The sequence below is a fragment of the Stigmatopora argus genome, chromosome 1 (genome assembly GCF_051989625.1).
Source record: "Stigmatopora argus isolate UIUO_Sarg chromosome 1, RoL_Sarg_1.0, whole genome shotgun sequence".
In the NCBI taxonomy this organism is placed as follows: Eukaryota; Metazoa; Chordata; class Actinopteri; order Syngnathiformes; family Syngnathidae; genus Stigmatopora; species Stigmatopora argus.
Genome location: NC_135387.1, coordinates 11,926,967 through 11,946,330, shown reverse-complemented (window position 1 = coordinate 11,946,330; position 19,364 = coordinate 11,926,967). Strand labels below are relative to the sequence as shown.

General features: G+C 39.6%; 2 protein-coding genes across 3 annotated transcripts in view; both read left to right on the top strand.

Annotated features, from left to right (window-relative positions):
* The window catches only part of arhgef25a (Rho guanine nucleotide exchange factor (GEF) 25a), a 57,914-nt gene extending 57,407 nt beyond the window's left edge, over nt 1-507 (top strand). Inside the window, exon 18 of the transcript XR_013300493.1 lies at nt 393-507. The gene's annotated coding sequence lies outside the window, so the exon portion shown is untranslated. The remainder of the gene's footprint in view (nt 1-392) is intronic.
* A 6,641-nt stretch (nt 508-7,148) lies between these two features.
* slc26a10 (solute carrier family 26 member 10) lies at nt 7,149-18,521 on the top strand. Of its 2 annotated transcripts, none has more exons than XM_077597643.1 (18): nt 7,149-7,258; nt 13,577-13,687; nt 13,825-13,982; nt 14,071-14,235; nt 14,349-14,501; nt 15,109-15,191; nt 15,273-15,420; nt 15,483-15,596; nt 15,725-15,802; nt 15,882-15,977; nt 16,281-16,387; nt 16,608-16,677; nt 16,922-17,104; nt 17,199-17,253; nt 17,860-17,948; nt 18,016-18,070; nt 18,169-18,275; nt 18,349-18,521. In XM_077597643.1, the coding sequence occupies exons 1-18, from the start codon at nt 7,219-7,221 to the stop codon at nt 18,385-18,387; spliced, it is 1,851 nt and encodes a 616-aa protein (XP_077453769.1). In that variant the 5' UTR covers nt 7,149-7,218; the 3' UTR covers nt 18,388-18,521. The 2 variants fall into 2 exon arrangements, with proteins under 2 accessions (XP_077453769.1, XP_077453758.1); XM_077597632.1 differs by lacking the exon at nt 7,149-7,258 and adding an exon at nt 11,744-12,155.
* The last annotated feature ends 843 nt before the right edge of the window (nt 18,522-19,364 follow it).

The following is a 19,364-nucleotide window of genomic DNA, read 5'->3' as shown; positions in this document are numbered from 1 at the left end:
TGCGCTGGCGGAGGTGTGTCACCCCGATTTATTTGTAAACGCCGGCCTGTGATGCCACTCGGCATTAAGCCCCTCTGTCAGCTCGAGCTGCGTAATGTGAGAGGAAGTGTCATCCTGTCAGACCTGTGCCACGGATCAGCTCGCTGTTTGTGTGTGTGCGTGAGGAACCCAGTCGTGCTCCACAGAGGAGGGTGCAAATGACACGGAGGCTCTTTCATCTAATCCTTGTGGTGCACATTTGCACCTCACTAAGTTGAATTGATGACTACTGATCAAATACTCATAGTTGGAAAAGGGGGAATCACAAAGATTGCTATTTTTCTCTTCAACCTGCAAAAAGAATTCTTGATGATGTTCTGAGAACTTTTACTTCTTTACATATAACCCCACAGAGGTACAAGACAAAATTAGCTGCATTTCTTTGCAATTGGTTGAAGATTTAAGATAAACTTCATCGAGCCAACTTGAGGAGGAAACTTCCAGCAGGCCTCGTGTCAACGTCATTCAGACAAATGAAGGGTGACAGGCCGAGCTTTGCGTCGTCACAGTCGGCTCCTCTGCGGGACTCGTCCCACAGCTGAACAGAAGGCTGCGCTTTGCAAAACAAACCAACAAACAGGCAACCTGAAGAAGAGTGTGATGAAAGAGTAAACAACATGGTCTGTGACACCTCCAAGTAGGTTAACAGTTTTACATGTCAAATCCTAAGCTGCCGATGACGGAGAAAGCCGCGGAGTCCGTTTGATTGCTCTGCGTTCCCAGTTTATATCGATTGGATGTCTATCGCTATCAAAGGCACAGAAAAACGACCACTCACTGTTATAAATCTGGGTTTATGTTGCCAGTCCAGAATTCAAATGGCTCGTCCTGCGCAGTCCTTTTTCTTAAAGGAGGCAGGTGAATTGTATGGATGGCACAATAAAACTGGCCAGCCATTGTTTTTACATTTCAACTCTGCTATCAGTTTTTTTTCTTGTATGCTGTAATATTCATGGAATTGGCATTTTTTTGTATTCTTGAATCAGTGCTGTTTTACACCAATTATTCATGTTTTCACCCAATACCAGTTTATCTTTTCAATCCTTTACGTAAAGAATTTTTTAATCATTGTTTTTCATGTATTGGATCATTTTGGTAGCAGTGAAGTACAGCACATGCAACGTTGTGTTAGGGTGGCGGGCTGGCACGAGGAATAAGGGATGGGACCAAGTGCATAGAAACAAGGCAAAAACCATAGCAGGTGCGAATTAAAAAGTACGTATTGAATATGAACCTGTTCTCACTCCAAAACCCTATTGGGTGACGGCAAAAGAAAATTGGCGTGCCGAAGCTTGTATCACTTGATGAATCGCTGTGTTTCGACTGTGTCAGAAGTTGAATCAAATGACAGTTGTCACATGAGTGATGACAGACGAAGCGCCATTTCTCTTTTCTGGGGACGGCCACAGGCTCCCGTCGCTCATCATGGCGCAACCTCAAACACGACAATTATGTGTCCCCTCTTTTTGTAATACAACAGGTTGGCAATGTTGAAGCAAGGCACTATTTTATCTCAACATCTAAACAGATGAGTCATTCTTCATTGTCAATATGACTGTTAAAATAAGGGAATTGTGGAGTTTAATGAAATTGCTTGAATAAAATAAACACCACTAAAGATATAGGTGCTGGGATTTTTTTCCATTTATATAATTTATGCAAATTTGGTTTGTACATTTAAACCCAGGAATGTTCTGAATTCTGACATTGCCCTTTGCAAGACGGATGGATTGACAAAATAAAAATACACGCAACAAATAAAGTCTACCTTATTTTACATACTATACGTGGGCCTATAGGTCCCCTACCGAGGTGTATACGGCTTAGGATAATTTTCTCATGTAATGAACACAGTATCTAGGCATCATTGCATTATCTTGTTATCATGTAGAAACTTTTATTGATGTGAAATGTGCTTTGTCTTTCCTCATAAATGCCACAAATTGTCCACCTTCTTGGTGCAGTGTAAATGGCCACTATTACACAGCCCAATTGATCTTGGATTGACCGAAATGTCACCTTCAGCACATTGGATATTCAAGCTGACCTGCTTTAAAACAAAAACAATAAAAAAAACTATTGCAAGCCAATCTATTCATGTTGCTGAACTAATTGTAAAGCAAGGGATTCAAAAGCAGATGTTGCATTTCAAAGCAGTTGTGCATGAGAAGACAGGTTATGATTTATGCTAAAATGTGTGGCTTCAAAGCGCCCAACGAGCCTTCTAAACAAATTGAACAAGTCAAGCGCTATTCACCCAGGACCGGGAGGGGGCCCGGCACATGCAGATCACAGGCGCAAGGCTGCTGCTTGTAATATCACTCAGTAGAAGAAAAAGCGGGGTGTCTGGCGGTTTTCCCACTTGGGGGAATCAGAATAATGTACGAATGCAGCTGCAACACCTGTGCAGACGTGAAGCACCTCAACAATCCTCACACTGCTAACCTCCTGGAGCATCATCCACACATGGAGGGTGGGGGTGGGTAGCACCTTGAGACCCGACATGCTTTCCTTTGGATGGCAAAATTATTTGGGAGGAGATGGAAGACTTAGTCGAGGGTTTGTTGCCTGTGTCAACACTCTGACGCAATTGTCGGAAAGCTGGTGACTTGTTGGTGGAGACTGGATGATCTGGGTTGGGGTCTTTCACCTGTTTTTATCTCAGTTGTCTTCTACATCAAGCAAGGCGTGTCAAAAAACGTGAAAACCAAATATCTTTCAGTGAATCTAATTGTAGGATTACATTTTTAAAAATGGAAGACCAGGAAGGTGAGGAGGTCACTGGCTACAGCGTCTGGTATACATACACATTCCAATCAGATTCAAAGGAATAAATACAACAGATTTAAAAAAAATACTTTACAGGCCAGCTAAGGCCGCCTGATGGTGGCTAGGGGTTCACTTGACTGTCTTCGGTGCGAGTAGGCACAGGCTGGTGGTGGTATAATTGTGAGTGTGGGTGATCAAACAAACTCAGCAGATGTACTTTTTGTTCATGATTACGAAATTGGCACTTCAAAACATGTTCGTAGGGACTTTATCCACGGCAACGCACTCGTAACCGAACAAACATTTAAATTAACTTGGATTAATATATACAGACACACTCAAACATACGTTTAATGTAACTTTACACGAACTGAATTCTAATTTTTTTTACCTTCCTTCTCTGGGTTAGCTGTTTGCCACGCCTCCACCCTCACATTCGCTATCGATGGGCTGTTTGCTGTTGCACTCCCTTCAAAATATTCCGAAAATGATGCACACAAATGTCCTCACAATAGAATAACGCACGACCACTTGCCAACGAGAAGTAGTCTTGAATGAGCGATCGCGGGAGCTAACAGGCTAAGGAAGGAAAAACAGGAAATGCAACAGCTCAGTCTACCCACGTATTGATTGTGGGTAATGAAGTTTTATTCTGAGAAAGGGTGCCATTGGCTATCGGTGTTGTGTGCACGAGTATACTTCATTACCCAGAAAGCCCTCTTTTTGCCCGCACATGCGCGTCGTGTGTTTTCTGGTCCATGTGTAGGAGAAACTCGTTTGAAGAAATCGTTCAGTGCTCGTAGATATCTGTTATACACGAAAGAGATGCGGCAAAAATTATTTGCTCGAAATTTTCCTCGTATCTCGAGCATCTTGTAGGTAGAGATGCTCCTATGTAGAGGTACCACTGTACTTTTGATTCTGAAATTATAGTCCAGTTGTATGACATTAGCAGAATCACTGGAAATAACATATACATTGGGAACTTACTAACTTATGCCCCTTTGAAAATATTTATCAAGGAAAAGCCTCTCCATGCATTTACAACAAGGGAATCAACAGAAGAGGAAGTGAATGGTGCCTCTGCTTCTTGGCTGCGTTTAGCATAAATTGATACTTTTTAGGGCACAGAAATATTATACCATCAACTTTTCTCTCATTGACTACTCCCCTTTCGTGACCGGACGATTCGCCGAAAGACGTTTGGCCGACGGACGTTTGGCCGACGGACAGTTAGGCCTTCTCTCCTTGAAGGCACTCTTTTATTTGTTGGTATTGCAGTCGCCTTGAGTCTATTATATTTCATTTTATATATATTTATATATCACGATTGAATTTGAAAAACAACTAAGATGCTGGCCGCCACAGTAATGAAACTAAACAGAAGATGGTACATTACTTCTGGTAACGCCTCTGACTTTCTGGCCCACAGCGAAATCGGATTAAAACTGTGTCTTGTGCCTTTTGTGGTTTATTTTACAAAGACCTGGACTTTGGGTTGTAGCTCAGTGAAGTATATCAGATTCAGTAAAGTACCCCCATTAGATGATAGTGTGACTTTAAAGGCAGTGAAATAATTGATGATATGATTTTTACATACGGACCGCTAACTTCTGTTGTCTCAATTAAGTCGAGAACTCAACCCTTTAACAACATTAAACATTTATAGATTAATTCATATTTTCAAAAAGGTATTATTTCAGCATTTATTTTATTAGGTTAGGCAATTATTGCAAGTTTGATGTAGTTAAATAATAAAACTAAAATCTGACATATACTTGTCGGTACAATACAATAATTGGATTTATTGCAAAACATTATTATTCCATGAGACAACTGGACAATCATGACAGCATGAAGAGGTACTAATATTTTTTTTCATTTTAACTATTAAATTATCATATGATCAATGTCTACCTCTCCCATTTAAGCTTCTCAGAATCTTTCCATAATTTGATCATAGCAACGTATCAAAGATTTCTCTTACAAGTCATTTCCCCGTCTGTTTTCTCCTATTTGATGCTGCCTAAATTGGGATGGGAGAAAGAAATCGCTAAATTTTTAATTAACTTCATAACATCTGCACTTGTGCTTTGAGAGTGCAGCGAGCTTTCCTTTTAACCTATTCCAGCACATTTGCACACCAAGGTAAATCTTGATGCTGGCATGCTTACAGAAAGGAAGCGGAAAATCAAAAATGGAAATGAACTCTCACATGAGTGTGTGTGTGTGTATGTAGATCAAAGAGACAGGATTATTCAACTTTTTGCCATTGCTTGATCTTCAAAAAAGAAAAGAAGGAAAAAGTAGGGAGAATCAAGACGGAAGAATCAGTTTGAGTCAAGAGTGTCCTTCAGCTCGTTTATAAACGTCCTTTTTCCCCACTAATGAAGTGCATTTGCGTCTGAATTGACAATCGGTATATCCGCCTCACAGTTTAAGCTTGGTGTTTGAGATTGGGCATCAGCCTTTCTGAATTTTCTTCCCCGTCAGTCATTCGCCTTTCGATGTGTTGTCACTTTTTACCTGCTTACCGCAGTCCTGGTTGCAGGTGAAATAAAAGTTATTTCCATTACTACTTGGCCAATGCCAGAATTTTATGGTTTTGAGGCAACCTGGCTTTAAACCTGAGCCTACATTTTTGTAAATTGATGAAAATCCTTTGGGAGTGCACATACGTCTGGAGCCAAATACAACCTAAATCAAGGTATCCTTTCTGAAGATGTTTTTGTCTCTATCACTTGATGTATTTTGAAGCGCTTCTGCCAACTAACTTCTGTCTTTGTGAAATGCATACTTGTGACCTAATGGCCTTACTTGTTTTAATTTCTTTGTTTTGACCTAATGCTTGTGCTTGTTGCAGGAGACCCTTGAAAGTTGAAACCAAAAAACGGCTCAGTGCAAGGATGTTGATGATATCAATACACATACACACTCTCATACCAAGCTCCTTTAACAAATCTCCCTTTAACATACAAAGCCCACAATGCTATCCCAAAAGAAAAAAACAAGGCGTCTCTGCTGATGGCAGGTCATGACATAAAGCCATCTGATTGCATTTGCTCTACCACTTTTATCCACAAGAGAGCACTGCTTACTTATTATTTTTCACTAGCAGCACCTAACCATAACGACTTCATCTATAAAATGGATTTTAAAAGTATTATTATTATTACTATTATTATTATTTAATTTATTAATTCAGTTGAGGTGTGGAAGCCACAATCATACCCCAGCACTGGACGGTGAAGTCATAAGAAGACAGACCAAAAGCAATAACTACTACCATTTAGTCAACAGTCGATTTATTGGTTATTGAGGTTCCAATTCCTCAAGATTAGACAATACCTGACCAAGACTTGCCGAAAACCCTAGGTCAGTGAGGTTAAGACAAGACCAAGACTTGATTATTGTTTACGGTTTAGGTTGCAGTCATTTTTAGAGGTGGTGCAATATTATTGATGCATTCATTTTCAATGCCGCTTATCCTTATCCTATCCCATTAGACTTCCGACAAAGGGGAGCCTATATCATAGATTGGTCGCCAGCCAGCCGTAGGGCACACAAACCATTCACACTTACTGTCAGTGGGAATCAATCCCATGCTGCCCTCACCGAAGTCAGGTTAAAGAACCACTGCACCATTGAGTGACTGGTGTGATATCAGTTTAAAAAAAAACCTGTAAGAAAATGTCTAATGTAAAAACAATCGTTTTCTCAACCGCTTAGCCTCACAAGAGTTGTGGTCGAATATATCTGTTATTTATATTTGTTTTAACTTTTTTATTTTAAAAAGATTTTACAAATGACATTGAGTAAGAAAAAATGGTGATATTGACAAATTTTCCAAGACTGAGACAACACAAAGACTAAGGAGTCCAGGCTCATACAAGATCAATACACTGGTATTGAAAGTTACAACACTACCAATGGCTCTAAATTTATATAACAAAGGCACACACCTTTCATAGGTTTTAATAAACAGGTACAAATTGAACTCCAACACAACATATTTATTTAGTTGATTGTCAAAACAGACTTTTTTCACCAGATGACATTTTGCTGATGGCTGATTTAAATCATTTACTAACTTCTCTCGCATATAGTGTGTTCTCTTTCAGTTACGTGGGTTTCAACACAGCCCAATGAAGAGGGTGTGTGCGCGGGGGTCTCTGGGCTTTGTCTGCCTGTTTATTGGGGCCATCAGATAACAGGCAGGACAATGGCGCTCCATTCTGAGGGCTCACTAAAATGAGCAGGAAGCAGAGGAGAGCGCCTAGGCCGAGGCTTCTGGAGGACTCCCAGGGGTCCGCTCAGCCCTGACAGAGCAAGCCACCGATGAATGGCTGCCGAGACCGAGAGGAAATGTGAAGCTATTGGCCACCCAGCTGGAGCCACTGACATCCTTTGATGCTGTGCTTGAGAAGGATGGGCCACTTGCAAGAGAAAGGTGGGAAGAGGTTTTAGTACGTATACGAGACACGGGCATTACACTACTGCGATAATTGCACTTTGCTCTTTATCCAGCCTTATTAAAAGATAACTTCACATTATTGGTCATTTAAAAAAAAAAACTTGGCATCTTAAGAGGCGTGCACAAATTGAATTGCATACCTTTATTGTCATTTATACAAATACAATGAGATTTAAAGCTTCACCATAAAGTGCATACATATATAAGTAGAAAATGTAATGTAAGTTAAGATTCTATTCATCTTGATGGTGGTGAGTCGTAGTTTGGCCAAATTATTTCAGTCCTCCCTCTGATGATTGCTAATCACAAATCCAAACAGCTGCTGTGAGAGCTCTGGTCAGATGGTCAAAAGTTTGTTGTTTCAGTTAAGCAGCTGTTTACTGTTATCTATAAAATGGAGTAATCCTTTATCCCAACTTTTTTATGATTGACTCCTTGCATTCTGAAATCACATGTTCAATTTTCCATTTCTTCTTATTGGAAAATATCAAGATTGGACTGAAATGAAAGGATTTAGTTGCGTTAGACTGTAATATCTTCTTGTCAGTGAGACTTTGACGAAGAGTCACTTGAGAGTCATTCGTGCAGCAAGTCATACCTCACAGAGTTCAGGGAGCCTGTCTTGTGTTCTTTCTTTGGCCTTAAACATGTGTGACATGTTATATGTACAGATTCAAAGACTGGAGCTATTTAGGTTTTAAAGGGACAGACATGACCTTGATCATGTCCATTTCATTTTGCCGAAGTGTAGTATTCATTCATTTTCCGAACCCTTTATCCTCACAACGGTCGCAGGAGGTGCTGTGGCTTATCCCAGGCAACTAAGGGCACCATGCAGGGGACACCTGAATTGGTTGCCAGCCAATTGCAGGACACAAGGAGATGGACAACTATTCCCACTGACACTCATTATACTCATATTATCCAGTATGTATTTAACCGAGCATACAACTATTCTCACAGTTATTTCTTTGGAACTTTTTTGTCAAATGGATAGTACGTGAGTCATTGCAAACATGCACTGCTCAACATCCACATGGTAAGTGCGCCAAGCCAGGTGGAGAAAACGAAGACGTGAATGTGAAACTGTGCTCGTGACAATTTTCAGGCTCACTTTCCGGCCTACGCAATATGCTCACACACGGCATCAGACGTCAAACAATAAATTGGTTGTGTTACTCTACTGTACATTAGCCTAAAATTAGGAAGTGATGCAAAAAAAACCCTAACAACAATGGATAGATTTATTTTCTTATTTTTGCTTGCAGATGCATTGACTCCATTTAGAGGAATAAAAATTTAGTGTTCATTTTATCCATGATGTATGCCATTTCATTAAAATTGTCACTACCTGGACAAAGAGACAATAGCCAGGATTCATTCTAAACAAATCTTATTACTCGTACTTCAGTTAAATCTGTCTTATTTAGTTTTCAAAAAAATCTGACCCAATGTTTGAAAAAAAATTAACTACATTGCAGATAAAAAGAATTAGGCCAGCAACATCATAGTATCTCCCATTTTTAGTCAATTAGTGTTAACACCAATCTATCCCCAGAGCAAAATAATTTACTTTTTGTATCTATTGAGCCCAATGGTCAAAGGTCACCCCTTCACCAATTGAAAACAATGCAATTTATTATTGTATGAAAAAAATCATAGTTGGCAAAAATCTCCCTTGAATAAATAATAGCATTTTCAGTGCATATGTTGAACTTCTGTGTCCTTAACTTAACCGAGAGTGTGTGTGGCATGACTGACAAATAACAGCAAATCTGCAAGGCGACAGGAAGATTTTGTTTTTTTGGCAACTCATGAAGTCAAACAATGTAAATAGTTTAACAGCGAGAGGAGGGCTACTGATAGACAGATAGGAGTAGCCAGCGGAAAGGGATGGGAGAGGTAAGGACACAGAGACACAAGCAGCACTCAGCCTCAGAGACAAGGTCATTTCCAACTTGCCAGTTGGGGGGGGCGTCACAGGCATCCCATAAAGCAGATAAAGAACAATTCAAGGAAGAAGGAGACTGGAGCCTCTCCTTGGATGAGAAGAATAAAAAAAAAACGGCACACGCCCGGCATGTAACTCGAAGGCCTCAAGGAAAATAGAGTCACAAAGTCACTGTTCAACCATAACACCACTTGACATCAAAGTGTTTACGAGAATTTCAGACGGTAAGGTCATTAGAATGAGTGTTAAGAATGACTACAGCCATTCAACTTGTTCGCTGCCATTGACGGTGAAGGCTGGACATCCACCATTATCAAAGGCACCCAATGCATTAAATAACTAGCACAAATGCACATTTTTCCTTCTATGCCACGTTGGACGTTCTTCTTGTTTGGCGCTAACATTCCATATCCTTTTCCATTCAGCGCATTGTTCCTTTTACCACTGATTAACATCTTGTTTAAACAGCTCGCAGACACACCACACTGTTGGTACTGTATGTTCATAAATCCTCCGCTGCTGATCCACACAATGGTCTACATTCCTGAAATTGAAAGGAAGTCCCTTGTATCAATGCATCTCAACACTTCTAGGGGCATCGAGATTCTAAAGAAAAATAAAGAAGACCTGACAACGTGATTGTTGATCATGATCATGCCCGTATTGCTTCTCATCTTGTCAGCAGCTCTCTTTTACACAGCATCCTCTCTTTTTTCTCAATAGTCTTTAAAGGTAAAATTATTAAAGTAACCAACTGCATAGTTGCTCTGGTGGTATGAATAGGACACTCTTATCTAAAAAGGCAGTTGAAATGACTCACCACCCCAATACGAAGTGATAAGACTATGTTATGCAATGGAGGTCTTCCACTGCATCACCTTTGACATTACATTTTTAAAATGGCAGCCTTAAACATCAGCAAAATGGAAACACCTTTCTTTCGTCACATACAAATCCTGTTTGCTTCCTTGCAATCGCTCCTGTCCGACAAAGAACAGAACCCAAATCAAGACGTAACAATATGATCGGAGCGAAGGTGTGGTTTGATCCATGAACCAGTCTGACATGTGTGATTGAGTTTCACAGGAGTCACACGGGCACCAGACCCCTTGCCCTGAGGGGGCATGCTTTAAACACCCACCTATTAGAGACATCCATCCTTTTCGGAAATGAACTCCTCGCTAACGCGGTCTGAGGTTACACCTCAGCTCCACCAACAATAGCACTTTGATGTACAGTTTTACATCCTTGGACATGCCGCAGTCATTGGACACTGAAAAATGTGCCCTTCTAGGTTTTTTAAAATTAATTTTGGTAGCTCAATTGATTAAGAAATAAACATGGTGAACAGTCAGACAAAATAAATTATGGTTAATGATCATTGAAGTGGTGGCTACTTTAATTGACTTTTGTTTTTATAATGCAAAAATAAATTTATCATTTATTAATTCCAAAAAAATACCAAGATAAATATCAAACATACAATAATGCTTAATATTATGAGCCCCAAAATATAATTATAGTTGAGAATTGGCATCCACATTTTTCTCATCTCATATAATTTTCTGAACCGCTGTATCCTCATTAGGGTCGCCGTGGGGTGCTGGAGCCTATCCCAGGTGGCGGAGGACACCCTAAATCAGTGGCCAGCCGATCGCAGGGCGCAAGAAGACGGACAACCATGCACACTCGCACCCATACCCAGGGCCAATTTAGAGTATCCAATCAGCCTACCAAGCATGTCTTTAGAATGTGGGAGGAAACCCACGCAGGCCTGGGGTAAAACATGCAAACTCCAGACAGGTGGACATGACCTGAATTTGAACCCAGGACCCCAGAGTCCACATAAGTGGACATCCCGTTTTGTGTCACAAGGCCACACTAAATGTTAACATTGTCACCAATGTGACTAAAAATGGGAGGTTTTATAAGGGTTCAATCTTTTATATCATTAAAACGTGTCACTTTGCCCAGAAATGGCTTTTAATGGAGCATGTACGATCGTTAGATTGTGAAATATATAATCAGAGCACTTTGTCCCTTATGGTGAGCTTTAAAATCAACAGAAGCAAACATTTTTTTATTGGTTGTTTGGTTCCCAGTCAGTCAGTTTTGAGATGTGGTACCCTGAAATGATTACAGGGTACCATTACAGTGAGTGTAATCAATATATGAAAACATCAACATAAAGTTTTTTATTCATTCCATTTCTGAACTGCTTCTCCTCACTTGAGTGCCGGAGCGTACACCAGCTAAGTGCGGGCAACAGGCAGGGGACACCCTGAATCGATGGCCAGCCAATCGCAGCAAATTATTATTCTTATTTTTTTTGTAATCTTAAATGTAGTATTTGAGTATGATTTAGCAATAACCCTTTGAGCAGCAGGACCCAGAGGATTTGAGGCCCCTCTAAAGCAACCTGCCCCAACTCACCTTTTTGCGTCCCTCTCCAGCGTCCACTCCACTTAAGGAAAAAAAGTCAAGAGGGTAACAAAACAAGTAAAGTTTCATTTGGCAAGCAGGGAAGCGTTGAGGCAGCAGGGCCAGACTTTGCTCTAAAAGTCATGAGGAAATCTACATGTGGACGCACTTTTTAGAAGAGCTTCTTCTCCCTGGGGGTCTTCTTATCATCATCCACTTTAGCCATCTACACTATGAGCGCCTCCGTGGCCGTGTACCGGAGCATCTTCACCGAAGACCGGTTCAAACAGGCCTATGGCTCCGAGGAGGACAACTCGAGGGGAAGATCCAGTTTGTGGGACAAGTTGACCGCGAGGTGCAGGTGTTCACGGCGGTCCTGCCTTCACCTGCTCCGACAAAGAGTTCCTATTTTCAACTGGCTGCCGGGATACCGCTTTAAGAAATGTTTCTTGGGAGACACAATCGCCGGACTTACAGTTGGCGTTCTCCACATCCCTCAAGGTCAGTCAAGTTAAATTAAACAACTGATCTAAAGTGGAACATTAGAAAATATATTTTTTTAAATGACTGATCAAACTTATTTATTGAGAGAAAAACTTTATTTTGGCAAGTGCCCCAAGTAAGTGGAGTTCATCTTACATTTTGAGTCATAGAGGCCACTATATATTGAATTGAATGCTTTTATTGTCATTATACAAGTATGAGATTTAAAGCTCCACCATTAAGAGCACAAATAAATCATCAACCAATAATAAACAATAATGATAATAATGATATCAATATCAATATACTTGGTATACAACTGTGGACCTGTGACAACATAATGAGATGTCCACATATATATAGAGGCACAGTCATGTCAAAATGAATTAAAAACAGAAACACACCCTTTTTGTGTCCCCAAAGACATCCTCATGTAAATTTGACTTTTTAAATATGAGTGCTTACAGCAATCGTTTGCTGTTGGCCTCTCCTAGTCAAAATGGATTGGACGTGTATTACTGTCAATGGGAGCCTAAACAGGGTTAACACTCAATTACTGTATAATTAGCAGTCACACTGTAGTAGTTGCACCCACAACCCATAAGAGGACAAGGATTATTTATTAAATGGATGAAGACAGTAACCCTATGTCTGACAGGTCTCCAAAATATTCCAGAAAGGGCCACAGTGGGTGTAGGTTTTTGTTCCAACCTATTAGAGGAAACCTTTCCACCAATCTGGTATCTAGAAGTGCAATCGGTAGATTGCAGTCAGGTGCTTCTTGTTTTAGCAGAAACCTCAATTGGTTCAACTGTTTGTGTTGGATCGGTTGGAACAAAAACCTCCACCCACAGATCCCCCGAGGACCGGTTTGCAGACCCCTGCTGGGTATGACAACTGCTATAATGTATATTAGTGCATGAATATAGATGTATAATATAATATATAATATAATATATAATAATATAATAATATAATATAATATGATATAATATAATATAATATAATATAATATAATATAATATAATATAATATAATATAATATAATATAATATAATATAATATAATATAATATAATATAATATAATATAATATAATATAATATAATATAATATAATATAATATAATATAATATAATATAATATAATATAATATAATATAATATAATATAATATAATATAATATAATATAATATAATATAATATAATATAATATAATATAATATAATATAATATAATATAATATAATATAATATAATATAATATAATATAATATAATATAATATAATATAATATAATATAATATAATATAATATAATATAATATAATAATATATAATATAATATATAGATGTATGAAAATTACATACAATTATTAGTGATGATCAATGTGATGATCTAATGTTAAAATTGGAATTTTGTGCTTTTTATGTCCCTGCAGGCATGGCTTTTGCACTACTCACATCTGTAGCACCGATATTTGGTCTCTACACATCTTTCTTTCCTGTGGTTATCTATATGATTTTTGGCACTGGTCGCCACGTATCCACAGGTAGGGACGCAGCATATTTTTCAATGACTACACTAGTTGCGCCGTCAAAGATGCGATACAGTGGAAACTGTGAACCCGGAACCATATTATTCATATCATCTAAATCAGTGTCACTGAGGTCAAAGGACTTCTTGCAGGTACGTTTGCTGTGGTGAGTCTCATGACTGGCTCTATCGTGGAGGAAATGGTCCCATCACCTCCAGAACTGAACGCCAGTTCGCATGAAGGGTCTGATTTTGAGCTCCAGAGGATCGGCGTGGCCTCTGCAGTGGCACTTCTTTCGGGAATTATCATGGTAAGGTGGACCAGCCAGGAAGACGCAGGCCACCACTGCTGTTTGAGTCCACTCAAAAATGTGTCAAATGAATTGTTTTGTGTTCCAGCTATGCATGTTTGGTCTTCAGTTGGGCTTCCTCTCCACCTATCTGTCCGAGCCTATAGTAAAGGCTTTCACCAGCGCGGCTGCCTTTCACGTCACTAGCTCGCAGCTGCAGAGCATGCTCGGGTTGCGCCTCTCTCGTTACACGGGAACGTTCTCCCTTTTCAAGGTGAGCAGACCCGGATTACTCCTCTGATGTTTACACACCAAACAACAATATTAGAAGAAAGAAATATCATCTTCTAGTATGAACTGGCCTGTGCAATTCTGCTGTGTTTTCAGACTTTAGCATCTGTGATGGAGAACCTGCCTCAGACGAACATGGCAGAGCTGCTGATATCCTTAGTGTGTTTAGCGGTGCTGATCCCGATAAAAGAGATCAACTCGCGGTACCGGCAGCGCCTTCGCACGCCCATCCCCGTGGAGATCCTGACGGTCAGTTTGAATAACTTTCTTAGCTCATTCGCTGCCATTTACGGCGATAGACAGCCAATCCAGTTCAACTGCAGTGATTGTTTATTATGCCAGCGTAGTGATTCCATGCAACCAAATGTTTTATTATGTTATGTTTGTATAGGATGAGGTCTCGATAGAATCTTGTAATTTACTGCACCCCCATTTTTAGTATTGTATTGTGTGCACATTTAGATTATCTGGAAAGGGAATTTGAAATTATCTTCCTGTAGTGTGTCAGTCGACTAGATTTGAACGTCCCGATTATCTTGTAGTGTAAGGCTACCTTTAGACTACTATTTAATGTAAAATTCATGGCAAAGTCTTGGCCAGGGGTCCTCCTATCCAGTCTGTTTTCCATGTCTCTCTCCTCAAACACACCTGAATCAAATTATCGACTCCTCGGCAATCTCTCCAGAAGCCCAATAATGATCCTGATTATTTGATTCAGTTGTGTTGGAGAAGGGAAATATGGAAAACAGACTGGAAAGGTTCCCTTGAGGACCAGACTTGGTGACCCCTGATCTAGATGATTTTGGAATTATTTTGCCGTAAATGTAACTGTGTGGTTTTCTTTTTGCTTCTTTAGGTGATTATTGCCACCAGTGTGGCCTATGCTTTCTCTTTGGACTCCAATTATGACATTGAGATTGTTGGCCACATTCCAGCAGGGTAATTATTCACTAGATGAGATCAGAAAAATAACCTAGAATGCATCAAATTCATGATGCTTCATCTGTATTGCCTCTGCAGATTTCCAAGGCCACATTTACCTGCCATACGTACATTTCCTGACATTGCTGGGGACACCGTTGCCATCACATTTGTTGGTTACGCTGTTTCTGTCTCACTGGCGATGATCTATGCGGACAAACATGGATATTCCATCCACCCGAACCAGGTGAAGTCCTGAAATCCCTGCTGAATCTTTTCCCAGTCCATTGACTTAACATGTGATCGCAGGAATTGTTGGCTCATGGCATCTCCAACACTGTGTCCTCCTTTTTTACCTGCTTCCCAAGTTCAGCCACTCTTGCCACCACAAACATACTGGAAAGTGCAGGGGGGTACACACAGGTGGGTTTTTATCTAGGTTTAACATTCACCCGTCCACTATGCTGCCAGGAATGCTTATATTTACATGTTAGGGTAAAAAAGGAAATTCCTTGGTTGCATTAGGATCTTGTGTGTGTTTCTTTCTTCAGTTCTCCGGCTTGTTCACCAGTCTTGTTGTGCTAATTGTTCTTCTGCTCATTGGACCGCTATTTCAATTCCTACCGAAGGTGTGTTTTAGTCCAGGAACACAGGTGAAGAATCAGAAAACAAATGCCAACTCAGTTTGTTTTGTTTGTTTACCTCCAGGCGGTACTGGCATGCATCAACGTGACCAGCCTAAGGCAAATGTTCCTGCAGTTTCAGGACTTACCAGAACTGTGGCGAATCAGCAAAATTGACTTTGTAAGGCCATAGAAGGGTGAAGCGCTAGAGGTTATTGGATCTTTTCTGGAATGTGATCCCTAGACTCGACCAGTCTCCCGTGAGCACAGATTGAAGATGACTAATTAATTCCTCAGTTGCCATTTATAAACAAGAGCTTTCAAAAGCACAACTAATTGGGCTTTTCAAACTTCAAATCAAAGCTGCGGGCATTTTTTTTGCTAAACAGCTTTACCCTTTACGTATATGGACTCTGTTGTCTAGTGATGCAAAATGTCCTAGGGTATAAATAAATATTTTTTTAAGAATGTTGAATTTTTGCAGATAGTTTGGGTGGTCACTTGGCTGTCTGTTGTGGTTCTCAATGTGGATCTTGGTTTAGCCATTGGGGTGGTCTTCTCAATGATGACTGTAATCTGTCGCACACAAAGGTATGCTTTTTAACTATTATTCTTTTTTAAAAGTCATGTTATTTATTTTATTTTCATGATTTTTTTTACATATCTGTAAGTTTATGACATCAATTAGAAAGCAATTTGTAATTTTACTTGAAGTCACACATTCATTTCCAGTGTACTTCAGTTGTGGCTGATCAGTTAGATGATGAATCATTCATTTTGATCAAGGCTTGTGAACCTTTTTTTCCATCAGGGCTGGTTGCTCCGTGCTCGGCCGGGCTAGCAACACTGAAATTTACAGACCCCTGGAGAATCATAGTAAGGTGAGAATACAGAACATTCATCTTCAAGTCCCTCTGAAGTGGAAGAAAAGTCCTGCAAAAAAAGAATGCTGTGAAAAAGTTGAATGATTATATAAAATAATGCTCGGAAATTATATTTTCCAGCAAATACGTGCGTACACTTCAATGCAAAAATGTATTTAATGGCAAATGTCCTGAATTTATTTTCCAGGGTCTTTATGTATGAAAATTCAAACGGAGAAAATGTTATTCTGTGTCGTTCCAGTGCTATGAGGTGCCAGGGATGAAGATCCTAACATACAATGGGCCTATTTATTATGGCAATCGTAGCTTCTTTAGGGAGCAGATGAGCAGCCTGTTGGGCGTGACACCAGAGAAGATCCGCAGCAGAGAGAAGGCCAGAAAAGCTCTGGAGAAACATGACTGTCAGACCGCTGTCAACACAGTGGTACATCTGCAAACTCACCTAAAGTCCACAAAATTATCCTTTTAGAATAGTAAGATTTTTCGAGCACAACCATGTGCTGTTTTTGATTCCTCAGGAAAGAGGAATTGCTAATGCATCATTTTCTTCAGAAAATGAGTTCTTCAAATCTGGTAAGTATTGGTGCAGACAAGATGTATTTCACCCTTAACGTGATTTTTTTTCTTCCAATCAGTCAAAAGTTTTGAGACCGGGAAGAAAAAATTCAACAGAAAGACAAAGTTTTGTAAAATAGTGAAATCCTACTAAAGCCTGTCACGAATGGATAAACAAATGGCACTGAATTAAACATATAAATACACAATCGAATATTAATTCATCTTCCGTACTGCACATCCTCGTAAGGGTTGCGGGGTTGCCGGAGCCAATCCCAAACGACCATTCGCACACATAATCATACCGCCACCAGTAGGAATCGAACCCACGCTGCATACTCAAATATGTCATGACTTAATTAAAATGGCAATAAATTAAATACATGTCATTAGTTGTGTCATTAATTGAAATGCCAGCTCATTTAATGTAAAAACATCATTATTTTACTATTTCATTTTTTTCATGGCCTTCTTGAATGTATTTTGTCTGTCACTTGAAATGAATGTAATGTCGATCATTGTCAAATGTAAATGGCAGCCAATGAGTTAAGTATGCTCTGTAAATGTTATGGCAAGACTAGACTTGAAGTTATTGTAATTACAGTTCCAAATGTCTGTCTTCAGAAGCATCTGAGCACAACGTCCAAGTAGTATTAATCGACTGCAGCAGCGTAATATTTGTTGATGTTGCGGGAGCGAGACTTTTCACTCAGGTCAGTGCACAAAAAGGCGGAAAACTCTCCGAGGCACCTGATGTCAACAATTTTTGTTGATTTGCAGATGTGCGTTGAATGCCAGAAGATTGGAGTTCATGTCTATTTGTCCAACTGCAATGGTAAGACCTTTGCATCTTTCAGAATTGTTGGTGTATTTTATTTAGAGATCATAGCATCATCTGGAATACAATCTGATCACTGATTTCTCTTCCCCCAGAGAGCGTTTTAAAGATTCTCACAGCAAGCGGTCTCATGAACCACATGAAACCCCAGCATATTTTTGTCACCGTACACGATGCCGTGATGTACATTCAGCAACAGAAGGTATAATACAAAGCAGCGACAGATGCATATTGAATTTAACGATAACCTAAATCTTCACTGTTGTTCATTGTAGGAAAAACATCCGGAAAGCACCACGACTGTTTGGGTGTGAGACACCCACACCGATTAAGGCTCCAGTTTTGACGCAAATAGAACAATTGAACTTGTGGCCCAGCACATTACATCGTGTGTTTCAAAGAAGCAGTAGCCTGTTGTAGCCTTTACAGTGTTACTTATTTTATGTAAGCAACATCATGCTGGATTTTAGCCAAGAACATTTGAAAAACATAGTAAAATGTGCACTGAACTGATTAAATACTTTATATTTATTTAGTTTGTGCAGTACAGGACATGCCGTACTTTAGTATTTGTGTCTGCCAGCGGCTGTTTTTTTTCCATAACAAATATATCACTAGACTAAGATTATAAGACTATATTTCATTAAAAGTGATGAATTCTTCACCGATTTGTAGCCTTTGTACATGTTTCTTCAATACATTTTATTACAGGTTTGGAATGTGAAGCATGCCAGGCTATTGAGTTATAAAGTACAAGGACTTATGAAAACTTGATGAAAAGCAGACAGACTACTTGACCACAATATCCGAATGGTTTTGACTTGGAAAGGCTTGGCAAAAATATGTAGTTTTCATATTTGAGTGGAACTATTTCATCAAGAGAATTTCTTGAAAAGGCTCATGTACGTCCCTTTTAACGATGCTGCCCTCCAGTGGTAAAAAAAGGCTTGTCCTCGCGTGCCCTGTTACCTTGACCTATAATAAAACTGCATAAAACCAGGACACAAAAGGCAAAAATTTTAATTATGTCCTCGCTTGATGTTCGATAGCCAAGTTATTTTTTCAGTGCACATTTCAAAGAGGCCTCCAGACACCTTCCCTGAGGATTTTCTTTTTTTAAGCTCAAGGAGTGTTCCACTAATTGGCCTGAAGTAGACCACTCTTATTAAAAGATGGTACACAAGGTTCTGGCCAACTATTTACAAGCCAGATTTTCTAGGCAAACCTACTAACATGAACAGCAGCCTACATTTTAAACAAACCACTGTCACACACATAAACATGCATATTT

Coding starts and splice junctions, on each gene's coding strand:
- slc26a10 (XM_077597632.1), top strand. CDS start 11,888: ATGAGCGCCTCCGTGGCCGTGTACCGGAGCATCTTCACCGAAGACCGG. Junction 13,688..13,824: donor TGGTCGCCACGTATCCACAG/GTAGGGACGCAG, acceptor GACTTCTTGCAG/GTACGTTTGCTGTGGTGAGT. Junction 13,983..14,070: donor TTCTTTCGGGAATTATCATG/GTAAGGTGGACC, acceptor TTTGTGTTCCAG/CTATGCATGTTTGGTCTTCA.